Genomic DNA, 14602 nt, shown 5'->3' on the forward strand with positions numbered 1-14602 from the left:
TCTTCGGGTTCTTGGAAAGATAGGAACGACGTGGAACGTTAAAGTCGCGGATTTTAGGTCGGATGCTAAAAAACGACGAAATGGAGGTGGTTATGGCAACGTTCATTTTGGACAGGTTTTCGTTAGGGAACGTTGTTCTGGTGCAGAATGGAGGGCATGATCTGACCTCTTAGGTGCACTCTGGGAGATAAGAACGGCGTAAAACGTCGTAGATGCGGATTTTGAGTTGGACGTTAGTAGATGACAACGAAGTTCTACGATATGTTTCGGTAGGTTGTTTATTAGAACACAAAATGGAGGACGTGATTATCGAAAGTTCTCAGATAACAGCGATATGGACGACAAAAGATGCGCATAGTTGTATGGAAGCTAGCAAACAACGTCGACAAGCTTAGTTTTGCAGAATCATTCTGTCACACCGTTGCTACAATACAAAATGGAGGACATGAGCATCCATTGACATTCTTAACAAGCTCCATAATATTTCGAATTAATAACATTCTCCAATAAGATCCTTCTTGTCGAACAAGGCGCCGCTGCGAAGTAAAAAGCTGCAGACTTCGCGTTGAAATCTCGCAATCGGCGATATCGAGGAAGACCGATGCCAAAGATCTGCTTCTGAACTTCTGAAAGCAGTGCTGGCAACACAGGATATGAAAAAATCACTGTCAAACTGTTCGATTCGGGCGACTGGAACTATTCGAATCTTGTTCCCGGACGATCTCACTCCACTTCTGCACAAACGCGACGGTGCTGTTCATCCGGTGACCGATATCTTAACAGTACTTCGATCCGAGCGAGCCGCTGCAATCGAATCACGGCGACTGCCGGATCAGCCGAATCCGAGGCCGCGATAAAATGAGCCGATGAGGCGATCCTCGGATGAGGATTATCGGTAGCGAGCGATCGCTACCGATCGGTCCCCAAGCCGGAGGAGACGCATCGTCGTGTAGGCAGAGATCCATCGGCGAGCGGGTCCTAATCACGGCAGTCGGTGCTCGCCGGCCGGGGGACCCGATTTGCTTTCTCTCGATGCAAACGCGATCGGCGCACTCGCGACATGTGTACGCGTCCTAACGAGGGAGTCGAAATGCATGTATAACGCATAGAGGCAAAGCGCGCGGCGCGATGCAACGCGAAGCGATGCGATGCGATGCGGCGCGGCGCGGCGCGGCGCGGCGCGGCTTCGCTCGGCTCAGTTCGCTGGTGGAAAAAAAGGCTTCTCCACGGTGATGGCGGCAGCCCGGGGAAAGAAAGTCACCCGGGGAAACATAGAGTCCTGCGTAAATTTGTGAGAATCTCCCGTGGAAGCGCGGTACGAGTTCAGGCCGCGCGGATGACCATATAAGGTGCGCGAACAAGCTCGCGCATCTCTCCCTGCTAGGTAGGTAGGTAGGTAAGTTGGTTGGTTCGTTGGTTGTTTCGTTGCTTGCTTAGTTGGTTGCTAGACTCCGGCTGATTGATTGGTTAGTTGGCTGTTTGATTGGCTCGCCGATATTATTACCGAGGCGTTATCTACGATTTACAGGCCACGCACCACGTGATGCCATCCTCTTGTCCTTCTTCTTCTTCTTCTTCTTTTCTCTCTCTCTCTCTCTCTCTCTCTCTCTCCTTCTACTGTTCTTTCTCTTTCGTCTCTCTGTCTTCTCTTCGGATCGCCACTCGTTAAGGGTCTGGAATTTACGGTCCCGTACAGGTGTACGTTATTGTGTATCACTTATGACGGTCGTTCCGCGGCTCGATATCGCGATTTATTCGACGTCCGCTTGATTGTTGCCCTTTCTTCTTCGGGATATGCTAATTGCCGATAAAGGAGAGGCCGATCCCGAGAGGTCGTTAGCATTCGGCGGTCCTTCGGCTGTTTAGGTAATTGCGATGGGGGAAGGAGAAAAAGTGGATCTTCCTTCGTCAGATTCTGCGGGGAAGCTATTAGGAGATGTTACGGCCGCCGTGACACCTGAATCTTAAATCTGACGTACGACTTTTACTGCTTTCGACGCGTGTCAGGTTTATCACGAATCGTTATTGTAGAATTTTGATCTTTAGCGGAAGAGACTCGCTGCGACAATAAGTGTGCGCGCGCGATCGAATGTGACGATGGTATGCCGCTTGTCACTCGTCCATATGTCAGCCACTTATGGACAGCGAAGCTTCCTGGAACATTGTAATATCATTTATTACACTATTGTGCGATATTTTTAGCCTGCCGATGCTCTTCGCAAATCGAACTTCGCATGCCGCGGTTTGTAATTAACACTGGGTTTACGGAACACGTCGAAACGACGGGTCATTAATTCACGACCATTCAGATTGTAAAGATACGTCTATGAGTTATTTATACAATCTATGTAGCGCATGCGGTAAATATTACAATAACGCGCGTTAAAAATCGAGATGAACGTCTTATGTTTGTCTTATGCAAATCTAGTGTTAATCGAACGATATATAATTGTCTATTGAAAAGTGCTTCAAACCGTTCCGAACGTAACTATTTTACGGAATATTAATCTGATTTAAAATTTGAAATGCTTCTGGAGTCTAAACTTCGTTGATATTTCGATCAGATTTATTAGAGCTAATTCACCGCGAACGCAAAAAGATAGAGGGAAGTCACTTGGCGAAAGAGTTGCTTATCATTTAGCGGAAAATAAATTGTCTAATCGGAGGAACTTGTAATTATCGGGAACGCGATTCGAAAGATAGCCGTGAATCGACGCTCGTGGAAGCAATAATAAGGTGGGAGCCTTGTGACGATGATTCATAAATTTTGTATCGGCGTGACACGATCCATCCGGACGCCTAATATATGCAAACGAAATTGAGATCTGATTCATGCAGCATCTGACGAATCCGATTAGACGCGCGTGCATATCGAAATACGTTACGCGTAACCACCGAGCGTGGACGGTATATCGTCAACAATTTAGAAAGTTAATGGAGTAAAGATCTCATGGAAACGTAAGAATTCATCATGGTTTTTGCCCGGCGATCCTGCGTGCACACGCTTAGGTTTGTAATAATTACGCGGTTCTCGGAATAAACGCGTAAATGGAAGTCACTTTCAAATCACACGTATGGAGATCCTCTTGTACTTTGCGCGTCCGTTGGCCGGCAAAAAAACGTGAACCAATGAAAAAACGTATTTCGTATGCCGGAAGTGTCTTTGTTCATTGTGACGAAGGAGCACGTTTTAAACTATTACTTTCTTAGCTTCGCTCGGCCGAGAAAAGCGTTCCACGCGAATCAAAATCATTTTTATGCGACGCATTCTTTATTTTATCGTTTCGAAGAATCGTAAAATCTTTGATTGGTCCGATTGCAAGCGGAATAAAGATAAAGAAGAGAAAAGACTATTTTGACAACGAAGAAGTTTTTTTCTTCCATGCAGGATCTTCTAAATTTTCTCCGCATTGATTCTCCAATTAACGAAGGTTCAGCCGATGTTGGCAATTGAAGAAAGTTAAAGAAGGAACGCGCGAGATCTAAAGTGGATTATACGCGATTAAGTATGCTTGTCAACCATTCTTGAGCAGCCATATTTGGACACCTCGTCTGTCCATTTCAAGCTCGAAGCTGCATTAGGCTCCGACTTTCCTATTAATTCAATAACAACATAAATACTTTCATTTTCACGTTGCTCACGACACCTTCGAGCAAATAATATTCTTTGACCCTACGCGATCTAAATGCCTGCGCATTCGTTACCGTGCACACATTCCTAATCGCTTATAAGGGTAACTCGGCGAGATTACAAATCGTACGGAGTAAAATTAATTAAACGACCTGTTCCTGTAATTACATTGAAGCTCTCGTTGCGTTGGATTTCTTCCAATATCTTCATTGGTAAAGAAACTATTTCGAATTGTTGACACGTTCTAGGGTTGTTATCTCGTAAACGCTTCTTTAACTATTTTGCAAACGCTTTTTTACGACTTTTGATAACAAAGGGTGATTCGTTGATGTTCTAGGAAGACGGTACTTCACCTAGGTCGGACGTCTGCGCCAATGAAAGCGACGGAGACACCAGCGATGGCGATTCTCCGGTTCCTAAGGATCTTCCAAAAAATCACTCAGGTAAGCGGATCAAAAAGATATAAATTAATAATATATCAATTTTCTATTACCTCGTAACATCTACGTGATAAGAGGAGCATTTCAAGTAAAGAAACAATTCCGATACTTTATTGAGTTTTTGTTATCTAGTCCAAAAATTAATAGGCGAAATATGAAACTGTAAAGATATAATTTAATAATATCGTTATATAATACTATCTTCGACATTTTTAAATTATTAAAGGAAGAAACACTGTTGTATTCGAGTTCCGTTTCCTTTTATTTTGCACGAAGAAGTGCGGTCTCTCTTTTTATTTGTACTTTAAATAGAATATTGAACGATTCGCATGTTAGAAATTGATTCTCGCGTACTGATTCTTAGCGTTGTTCCTACATACTAGTATAAAAATCGTGCACGTTATGTCCCACAGCAAAGAGAAAATGCCTAAAGAAGCGCCGTTTAATTGTATTGCATGTATCGTCTCCGAGTTTCTGCAATTCCTAAACGATTTCCATTTGCGAGAGAAGGTCAGATGAGCTTGTCGATATGATTCTTTAACATTCAGCTAGCATTAACTTCGAACCAGCTATCGCAAGTGCGGTGGTTATCGCGAGCCTTCCAAAATGGCGGGATTTGTGTAATGCATTCAAAGAGCTCATACGAACTGTCACGTACATTGTTTCCGACGAATACTTACATACTATTTCAACATTCATTGCTCAAATTAGATCTAAAAATTTGTCGCACATATTTTCGTGCAACTCGGCTGTCGTGTCTGTCCATTGTCGATTACTTCTACTTAAAGCTAAAGCACATTAATCGAGTTATCATTTTCTTCGTTACAATATCCGAATAATTAGTGTAAGAACCACAGAAACAATTTGACGAAATGAACCGTGTTATACGCTCGTACTTATCTTAAGTAGAAAAAGTAAGTAATGGACAGACACGCCCATATGTTCGCGACACGACATTTTGTGCAACATTTTGTATTAATTCTTTTCACACAAAATCATCGTCAGTAATTTATTATAAAATTAAATAAATGAACTGTCAAATCTATTATTAAATGCAATCTATCTCCTCGTTTAAATTCGTGACAATAAGATTCAACAAAAAGAGATGCGATTCTTTTACACGGTCTATTTTGGTGTGATGTGTATTTCAACATTAAATTCTGTTCTGCTAGAGAGGATATTTCCATTGTAATTACCATTTCCTAGAACGGTACTAATAACCATATCCGTGGGCGTATTTGCGCCTTTTCGAACCTCTGTTTTGTTAGTAACACGTTGTTTCATTCAACGAAGACGCACGCGTGTTCAGACATTTCAGATGACTTTCTGAAACAAAGGACTACATGGATCCATTAAAATTAAATCAATTCTTATGTAGTGGCTTCTGATATAAGCTCGTTTTTAATACTCTTCGGTATAATGCGTTTTAGTACTTTTAAATATAACGTGTTTGATGCTTTTAAATGCAATGTATTTCAACACTTTTAAATACAATGTGCTTCAATAGTTTCCAATGTAATGTGTTTTAGCACTTTTCAATATAATGTATTTTAATACTTCTAAACACAATATACTTTGATACATTTCCAACGCTTAATACATTTAGGCTTTAATTAGAAAATACATTCGATTGTTTCTTACAAAAAGAGTCTTCATGATTCGACGAATTATAAATAAAAAATATGATACCGGTAAATCTAATCGGACTCTGAGCCACTAAAAATTGCTATATCGTCTTAAAGATCATTTACCACAAATAGAATATTTTACTTTCGAAGGCGCATTCATTGTAACAAAAAAATAATTTCTCTTCAAACACTACATGCACGATTTAGAATAAAACGTTGGATAACTATTTATCGTTTCACATTTTATTTGATCCAACTGCGGCCGTATTACGCGTAGCAAAGCCGAAATCGCGTTGACAATTTTCCCCGGCGCGCGGCAGTTGGAACAAGAAAAGGTGACACCGTTTCCTCCTGTGTCTGAAACAGTTTCACCTCCGCGACCGATCTCATCGATCTCATCTCCGAATCGTCCGGCCGGAGTCCCGTAAAAAAAAGAAGAAGAAACGGAGCCGAATGTAAGAACCGGGTAACAACGGTGTCAGCTGCTTAGACCTCTTGGACCGCGCGTTAAGATTCGCCGCGGGGAGGTGGCAATTAGCGAATTTTCTCGTGGGCGTGCCAGGAGTCGCGAAACCGAGGCAGCGAGCGGTAAAAGCCGGCGTGGAAAATCGTTAGAGCGTATAGGTAGCCCGGCGAGCCGCCGTGTCGGGGCGAACGTGTGCAATCCAATCAGTCAGGTAGGTCGGTAGACAGAGAGGCGAGCTCGTAGAGAAACGAGAGAATGGCAGAATGGTATAGTATATCGGCGAGCGTGCGGTTTGAGCGCACGCGGGGCCCCGAGAGCTTGAGCCTCGGGAGCCCGAGTGCTCGAGGGAGCGAGAAAACGCGCGAGCCGCAAGAGAGGGAGAGGATAAAGGAAAGAGGACACTTAAAATGCGAAAAGTGTGCGAGCGATGACGAGGTTATCCGTGTAGGGGAGTACATAAGGAGTTGTACGGGCCGCGATGACCAAACTAAGACAACGACGCGATGCCTAACTGGGAAGTAAGATCCGGTCGAAAGCCGCGCTCCGATGCAGGTGTACACATAAATATCGATGCTAATATATGGAGTGGATGCCATCCGACTTACCGATCGCCGGCATGACGTACGCCTCTCTTTTATTTTTTTGTCTTTTCGCCTCTCCATTGTTCCCCGCCTGGCCGACTGTCTCCGCCCCGGAATTTTGATAACTCGACACGCGCTCATATCGAACCGTCGATCTGCTACCGATCCCTTGTTTCGGCCGCCCTACCGCCGCCACGTGAGATTTCCTCCTTTTTTACGGGTCTTTTCGACTTTCGCTCCAATGATCTCTTTTTTATGGATCGCCACGATTTTCGGGTGAGGAACGCCGATCGCGCATAGAAATATCGGCGATAGGAAAAAGGAATACTGGACAGGAGATGATATTTATTAGGCCATTAAACACGAGGTGCACACTTTACTCTATAATTTTACTATAAAATCTATACATTTCACATTTAGTGTTCTAATAATATAATAATAATGCTTCGATTAAAGGTCCATAGTTATAATCGTACAAATGTTTAATGTATAAATTCCGTTCATTTTGATTTGTTCAACAATAACGTTCACCGTTCTGATTAAATATTGTCTGCCAGGAGTGAGAAATAAGATCATAAAAGAACATTAACCGAATTCTTCTGAAGAACATTCTGCTGAAATCAAGTTGTTCTTAGTCATTAAAGTTTCGTAATTGATGAAATCAGTTTTCGTGATACAAAATACAGAATGTTATCGAGAGAATGTAACGAAGCAAAGAAGTAACACGAAGTAAAGAAGAATTTATACAAACATGGCTCCGCGAAGAGAAGCGGGTCGATCAGATTGAGAAAGAAATGAAACTATTTGCTCATCGCCGAACGCATGCACGTATATTGTATTTTGTCATGATTTCTTTTTGTAGGTATAATGTATCATCAGATGCCACAAACAGTCATTTATTCGCCGAGCCCAGGAGTTCTGCTTGGTATCGGTCAGAACGGTCAACCGGTGCAGATTTCTCAGGAAGGAGGTGAGGACGCCATGAAATTCCCGAAATTCTAACCCCTAGGAAATCGAAAGAGCGTGCAGAAAATCTTGTATCGAAAAATAGAAGAAATATCAGCTTGATCGTGCATCTCGTAGTGGAACAATCTAGTTGCTTATCCAACAGAGCATTTCGGTTTAATTATTATTTGAAATTAGACGATTCTATTAGAAAGAACAGGGGAAGAATCCACAGTACGGAGGAAGAATTTATCGGTTCCTTATACGCCAGGTTAAGAAACCACAGCCGAATTCGAAAACAAAAGACTTTATGAAACAATTGCATTCCGATTCTGTGTTCTATTTCAACAGCGCGCACGTCTGGGGTATTCTCTCCCTATTCTCACCGTACGGGATTGGCAACACAATGCGAGATAGCTCTGGTCACGATTCTACAATTATATCATACGCGCTGTCACCCATCCCCTGTCAACTAGCTACCCATTTAGCGAGAACGGCGATAAGATTGTCAAAACTCAACGTGACTGTAGCGTAGGAACTGGTTCGAAAACGCGTGACATGTCCGAAAATAATTCATGCAGAAACACTGCAATTTGCACCGCGAGAAAACGTTAAACTAGAGGCTGTACCAACGATATACAGATTATTTCGGCAACATCGTAGCAGCGAAACAGAAATGCAGAAACATTTGAAACGTTCCCTCCATCAATAGATCACAAGCTTTTGGCCAAACTTCAATAACCAGAGACAGTCCAAAACGCGAGAACTCGCGGAACAGGGTGCCAAAATTAGTGAAACCAACAACCATGTAGCCAAAACTCCTGATACTTTCTAGAGCGCCTATCAGGTTCACCCTACTACAGATCAGGTAGATCCAAATACATCAAGCCGTCGAATTTTCGCGATAAAAATCAAATCTGCGAGGTCTAAGTATCAATGAATTCGTGCTTATCATTTCTACGGGGTAACAAATGTCTGTCGTTTAATTTGTAGTATTTACGAAACATTTAATTGTTATTTCAATTTAAAAATTGTTTAATTTTGTAATATTTGCGAGAAACTGCATCTACTGAGATCGTTAGGTGATTTATAAGACGAATATGATGTGGATACAAGTAATATAGTATAATTTTCTTTATGCAATACGAATATAACATAAAGTCGTAAAAGTAATATAAAAAATGATCTAGATGATCATTCGACTATCCACGTACTCACTAACGGTGGGTGACCGTTACACTAGTCGTCAGTTGCATCCATCGAATGTCTACTATTAAAAAATGGCAGATTTCTCGCTTATAATTTGACTGAACTGTTCAATTAGATTCGCAGAGTTGCGAGTCTGATCTGTAAAAGGATGAACCCGAAGGTAGAATCTCGAGTACGATCCCTGCGGAAGCTCGCCTCGCAATACGGTCCAGCTGGCGAAGACATTACCGGTTTGATTGGACACCAGGATTTCGGGATTGTTCGCAGGCACAGTGGCTCCGGTGAACTCGACGCAGAACAATCAGCCGTTCATCACGATTCCCTTGAACGTAGCGATGAGCGCCGCGGGTCTGTCGATGCCGGTCACCTCCAGGATGAATCTGTCGCCGTCGCCTCGATCGCCGACGACGACGACGGCGACGGTAGCGTCGTCGGTCTGCGACCTGCCATCGGACCTGAGCAAAGACCGTGAGTGATACCGTGTCCGGATCGTCGTTACTCGGCTGAGAAAACTCGGCGAGTTTGTCGCTCGTCGATATGCGATGACTATTTAAATGGACAATCTTTTCACGACGGCAATTTGGCAGCCACGAACGCGTGACCCCTTGGAAAATAACGAGCGGAACCATCCTCGCGATCATGGCCGCCTGTACTCGTTGCTGGAACCACGGCGAGACATCCTCGGAATCTAACGTTCAATTTCCTGCGACGGTCTCGTTAAATGACAGTCAGAGATCGAGACGAGCGCGACGACGAGCTAGCCTTCCGATGGCAAGATCAGTTTCAATCGACGAGAGTCTCTTCTCCTTTCAGCTTAAAGCTTTAAGCTTTCAGCACGCAGAGCGTGAGATCATTTTCATGTTGTTTTGTTCTTGACACAAGGGATTATCGAGCAGCATGATTTTATGGGGAATGTTCTGTTATTATATCTTCGAACTATTTCATAATAACAGGGTCAGGCATTCCATACACGGCAGCAATTAATTCTATTTCGCTTTTTTATCAAATCAAGAAGACCACTTGAGAAAATATGAAATACACATGCATCACTCGCAGTCTGAATCCTTTATAATTTTTTATTCTGTGTTTAATGGACTTCCTAATTACACGATTAAACGTTGCGCGCTATAGTTGAAATCTCAAAGTTACCCTCGTATTTTGATAGAAAAAGAAGATAGTAGACAATGAATTGTTGCCGTATAGGCTGCTCTATGTACCAAACGATTTTCAAGAGAAAATGAGCATCTTTTATAGAAATCATCCAGTGTTTCATGTAAAGTCAGGAAATACAATGTCATTTCTCCTGTTGATGGTTCCAAGCGAAGAGTCACGTCGAACTCTATTTTATTGTGTTTTGCTTGCAATGGCTGCAATCCTCTGCTTGATATCGTTTTCGTGAACGGTGATCATTCAGGGCTCGTCTCGATCGCAGGCACTCTTTCTCAGCGACGGTAACGAGTCGCAGACGTCTTCGACCGACGAAACTGTCGTTCCGCGATCGGCACGTGATTCGTTTCCAACCGTTTCTGCAAACTACTGGACCATCCTCGAACGAATTCATTGCGGAATGATTTCGCCTGCCGAAATTAATTTTGTACTACTCGCAGCAATTCGTGGTAAGATCGAAATCGCCGTAAAGGGTTGTTGGAGGCTGGTTCCGCGGTTTGTTAATCGAACGCGCCGAACGTCGAGGACAGCTGTTCACCGCGAACCACCCCCGGTTGCGTTTGTATTCGGTGACACATTTTCGTTGAAGCTGGCTCCCGTTACCAGCAGTTAGTCGATATCTATGCAATACTAGTCGGGCTAGTATACTAGTATACTGGAGTACTAGTCGGCGAACGTTCCTCGGAGCAACTTTTTATTGTCCCCTCATGGTTCACCATCGCTCGAGGTGTATCCGCTGTTTCGGACATTGTTGATAGGGTCGCGGAAATCGAGTCGACATATATTTTTGTTTTTCAGCGACCGAGCATCGCGATTATTTTGCAGATCCGACGGCGAGCGCGGGACGGGCTGTTCCCGGAACCAGGAAAAATCGGGAAGAGAGATTTTTCTAGTCCGGAGACCTCGCGGCGTTCTCGCCGGGGTTGCGACTACGTGAATTCAATTGTAAAATTCATTCGCAGTTATCTAAGCATTTTTCTTTAATTAATGGTTAAGATCGATCGTTTCTTGAGCGGTGTCGCACAGTGACGCCTTTTTCCCAAAGAAATTCGACGCGATTCATTTGCGAATAACCGTGCACTTTTGTTTGCGGGACTGTCGAATTTGTGTATGTTATTAATTATTGTTCTTTTATAAATGCTGTACAAACATTTATTTCTTAGTTTATTCATTTCTATAGAGTTAAGAATCTTGTTGAAGTAGCTCTTTTTCTGCAAAAAAATTTTAAATACGTTTCAATGATAGAATGTTTTGTTAAAAGATTTCTCGACGGGTAAACTTTACCTTGGTAAATTTTGGAGATTTTGTACGAAGCAGAAAAATTGGCCAATTTTGACGGTCTGTATTTCAGTGACCATGCACGGTATTTGAAAATCTCAAACGACAATTGTCCCTCTGAAATGTATATACAAGGTGTATAGTGGTATATACATGCAAGGTATATGCAGTGCTCACTGTTTGGGAAAGGGTATCACTGTTCGTCGGCCCCTCGATCGTACATGGTGCTTTTAAAATAAACTACATATAATCGGTGTTATCCTCCTGTTGAAAAAACCGCGGCAGAATCATTCGCGACTGGTTCCTGTTTTGTTCACGAATGCGATTCACTGTGTCCTCTTGATCGAATTGTACGTTGAATATAGCCTTTTGTAACTCAGTGTGATACAAAAACGATTCTTCCCTTAATAACGATTTTTCTTCGCAAGAACGCTTGCATTTAATTAACCGCGGCTCGCGACGACCACAGCCGCGATCCGATATCCTTCGCGTAGATGGACGTGCGTATTTGGTAACGATGATTTTCGGGATCGATAATCGGCTAATTGATCGGTGATAATGTTGCCAATGTTTTCTAATCGGCCGTTCAAACGGACAACGTTGAATCGTAAACTGTAATTAGCGATTAAGCACGCAATATTGTCAGCCACGTTGATTTAACAGTATTTTTTAATAATACAATCTCTATTTTACACGATATGGAAATAAATTATTAGCTTGTGATAGATAAACACGCGAGGAACTTGTATTTTTTTACAATACACCTGCGACTTGTTTTCACGCATTGACTTGTGTACCATCGATTCCGTGATCGCGTACCGATAAAATAGTGCCGGAAATAAAAGGGTTGTTTGTAAATATGGAACGCTATCGCTGCAGTGTCGGAACGTTTCGTCCCTCGTTGTTGTTGTAATTTAGTGGGTAGAAATTGTCCGAGACAGAACGAGGAATTCGCGTCGGTGTTTCGATTAGAAGGAATAAGATATCTTGTACGACATGTAAGGTGAGTCTACAGGATGTTTCAGCATTTAGCCGGCAATATTTCGAACACAGCGGTGTCTAAACGAGAAACGATTATTATACGACCCATTTCATTGAATGACTCACGACCGATGAAAATGTAACGGTATATTTTCGAAAACTTTGTAGATTCACCTTAGACTCTCGAAGTGTAAGGTGACACACGTGCAGTCGTAACAACAACAATTGTTAATGCAAGAATGCGAGCGACTTGTATAAAAGAACATCGAGGAATGGTCTTTCTTAAAAACTGATTGATTTCCCGATTGATTTTGGTGCCGATATTTTCGAAAAGTGCCTTCGTAGCGGGTTAAGAAATCTAGAAAGATTCAAGGGGAGGGATTTCCATATCGTCGGAAATTGTCTATCTATCCAGTAAGATGACGAACATATCTTTTTTACTTGATAATACCGATCGCAGGGTTGTTGCATCTAGTCGTAAAAATGTGCAGAGTGGTGACGGTCATGTTATTGATTTCGAAAGTAATCGTAGATACATTACTTTTCTTTTTTTTTTACTAAATTTCTTCACCCAATATAATACGCTGTTTCGCGAACGTGTATATCGAAGCGACGAACTCAGTAAGTATTTTTATCGAACTGTTTTGTTAGATTTAATTCGTTCATTTTAAGTACGTAAGATTGTGCTCGAGTGAAAATTTTATGATATTTACAAATAAATGTTTTCTTGCGCTAAGGATGAACAGGAAGTTATAAGTATTACATTAAAGGCAATTTACAAAGGTGAACGAGGCTTTTCGAGATTTTCTTCGAACCATGACACATTGTTCTCTTGTTCTGGATCATTTTCAGGGCAAGAGCTATTCTTATCGAGCGATTTCTATAAGACTGCGGATTTTATGCATTTATTATAAAAATCAGTGGATAATTTGTTAATAAAACAACTCTCGTTGCAAGCAGACGACGCACGACCTTCTCTATTTTGCATAAAGCTCCGCAGTCTACTAATGATAATGCAATTTCACGTGGCGTTTGAGATTATATTTGGATCTTGACTCACATAGTGCTAAAATACAGTTTGTTGAATTTTACCGAAACGACGATTGGTTTTCGATCGAACAAAGTAGCGGAGAAAATTACTCGAGCGTTCTACAGATGTCTATATTCTATAATAAAATAAAAGATATCGTAACCATTTTTACTATTGCTTGTGGACGCAATTTTCGTGCAGTTTGCGACGTATAGCTTTGTGTCGAATAAAATGATAAACATGAATTCATAAAGTTCAAAGTTCTTATACTTAACTCGGTTTTCGTAGTTAAGCAACACTCAGAGTCCTACCATTATTTCTTCGGTTTCGTGTTTTCATTTTTCAAGAGACTGTGCATAACTTGAGGTAGGTTTTCTGAGGTGGTAGTTTTATTTTTTACGTATTCATTCAAGCATGATTGGTTAACTATGGTAACCATAGCAACTCGCCGCGTCGAAGGGAGGTACATATACCCGTGACACATGTTTTTCGGTACGATCGTTATCCTTATCCAAACTTTAAAAAAACGAAGTGCCATATTGCTTCACTATTATGAAATATAATAATTTAATGATTTCTAGGATGCATGAAAAGTCCCTTGATCCTGTCTACATTAGATTTCTTATAAATTCCATTGCATTCGCAGAAATTCATAGTGACTTGCAAACATGGAACACGTAATCTTCCTCTACCACAAGTATTTTGTGGAATGAAATGGCTGAATCGACTGCCAAAAAATATATTGCAACGACTAATCGAATTCTCTCAGATCTTTAGACGCAGACAAGCAAATGTACTCATTCTGTATTACGCATTTATCACAATATAGTCGAACAAATTAATAAGCACGTCGACAAATCAGCTTTTTTTACTTTTCACTCACTTCTTGGCAACGATAGCATTTTACGATAAAGCAATTGAATCATTGTTTCAATAAAACAAATAGTAGTAACGTCTATTCATATTCATCGTTTATATTTGTTCAACTCGCATTGTCTACACAATTGTAGAGCTCGAGTTACGATATACGAACTGACTGTACGTAAAAGTACAAATTCCTTGAGCAGCTGAAGTTAATTTTCTATTAACAGCAAAGTTGCACCGCGCCGTGCAATAATGACGTTGATTATAGATCTCTGTAATTACGATGGAATGTTAATGAGATAAAATACTTAGCGTCTCACAATTTTGTTATTAAAGGGTTTACCATGAATGTACTTGTGCGCAACGCTATATCATTACGGGA

General features: G+C 41.6%; 1 protein-coding gene across 3 annotated transcripts in view; it reads left to right on the plus strand.

Moving 5' to 3' along the window:
- Bs (serum response factor blistered) overlaps positions 1–13114 on the plus strand; it is a 28257-nt gene extending 15143 nt beyond the window's left edge. Inside the window, exons 3-6 of one of the 3 annotated variants that reach the window (XM_078191210.1) lie at positions 3969–4074; positions 7609–7716; positions 9168–9368; positions 10893–13114. In XM_078191210.1, the coding sequence (XP_078047336.1) occupies positions 3969–4074; positions 7609–7716; positions 9168–9368; positions 10893–10960 (483 nt within the window). In that variant the 3' untranslated portion in view covers positions 10961–13114. Of the gene's footprint in view, positions 1–3968; positions 4075–7608; positions 7717–9147 lie in introns of all 3 variants that reach the window. The other 2 variants (XM_078191211.1, XM_078191213.1) reach the window with 2 other exon arrangements.
- The last annotated feature ends 1488 nt before the right edge of the window (positions 13115–14602 follow it).

This window comes from Augochlora pura, chromosome 9 (genome assembly GCF_028453695.1).
Source record: "Augochlora pura isolate Apur16 chromosome 9, APUR_v2.2.1, whole genome shotgun sequence".
NCBI lineage: Eukaryota > Metazoa > Arthropoda > Insecta > Hymenoptera > Halictidae > Augochlora > Augochlora pura.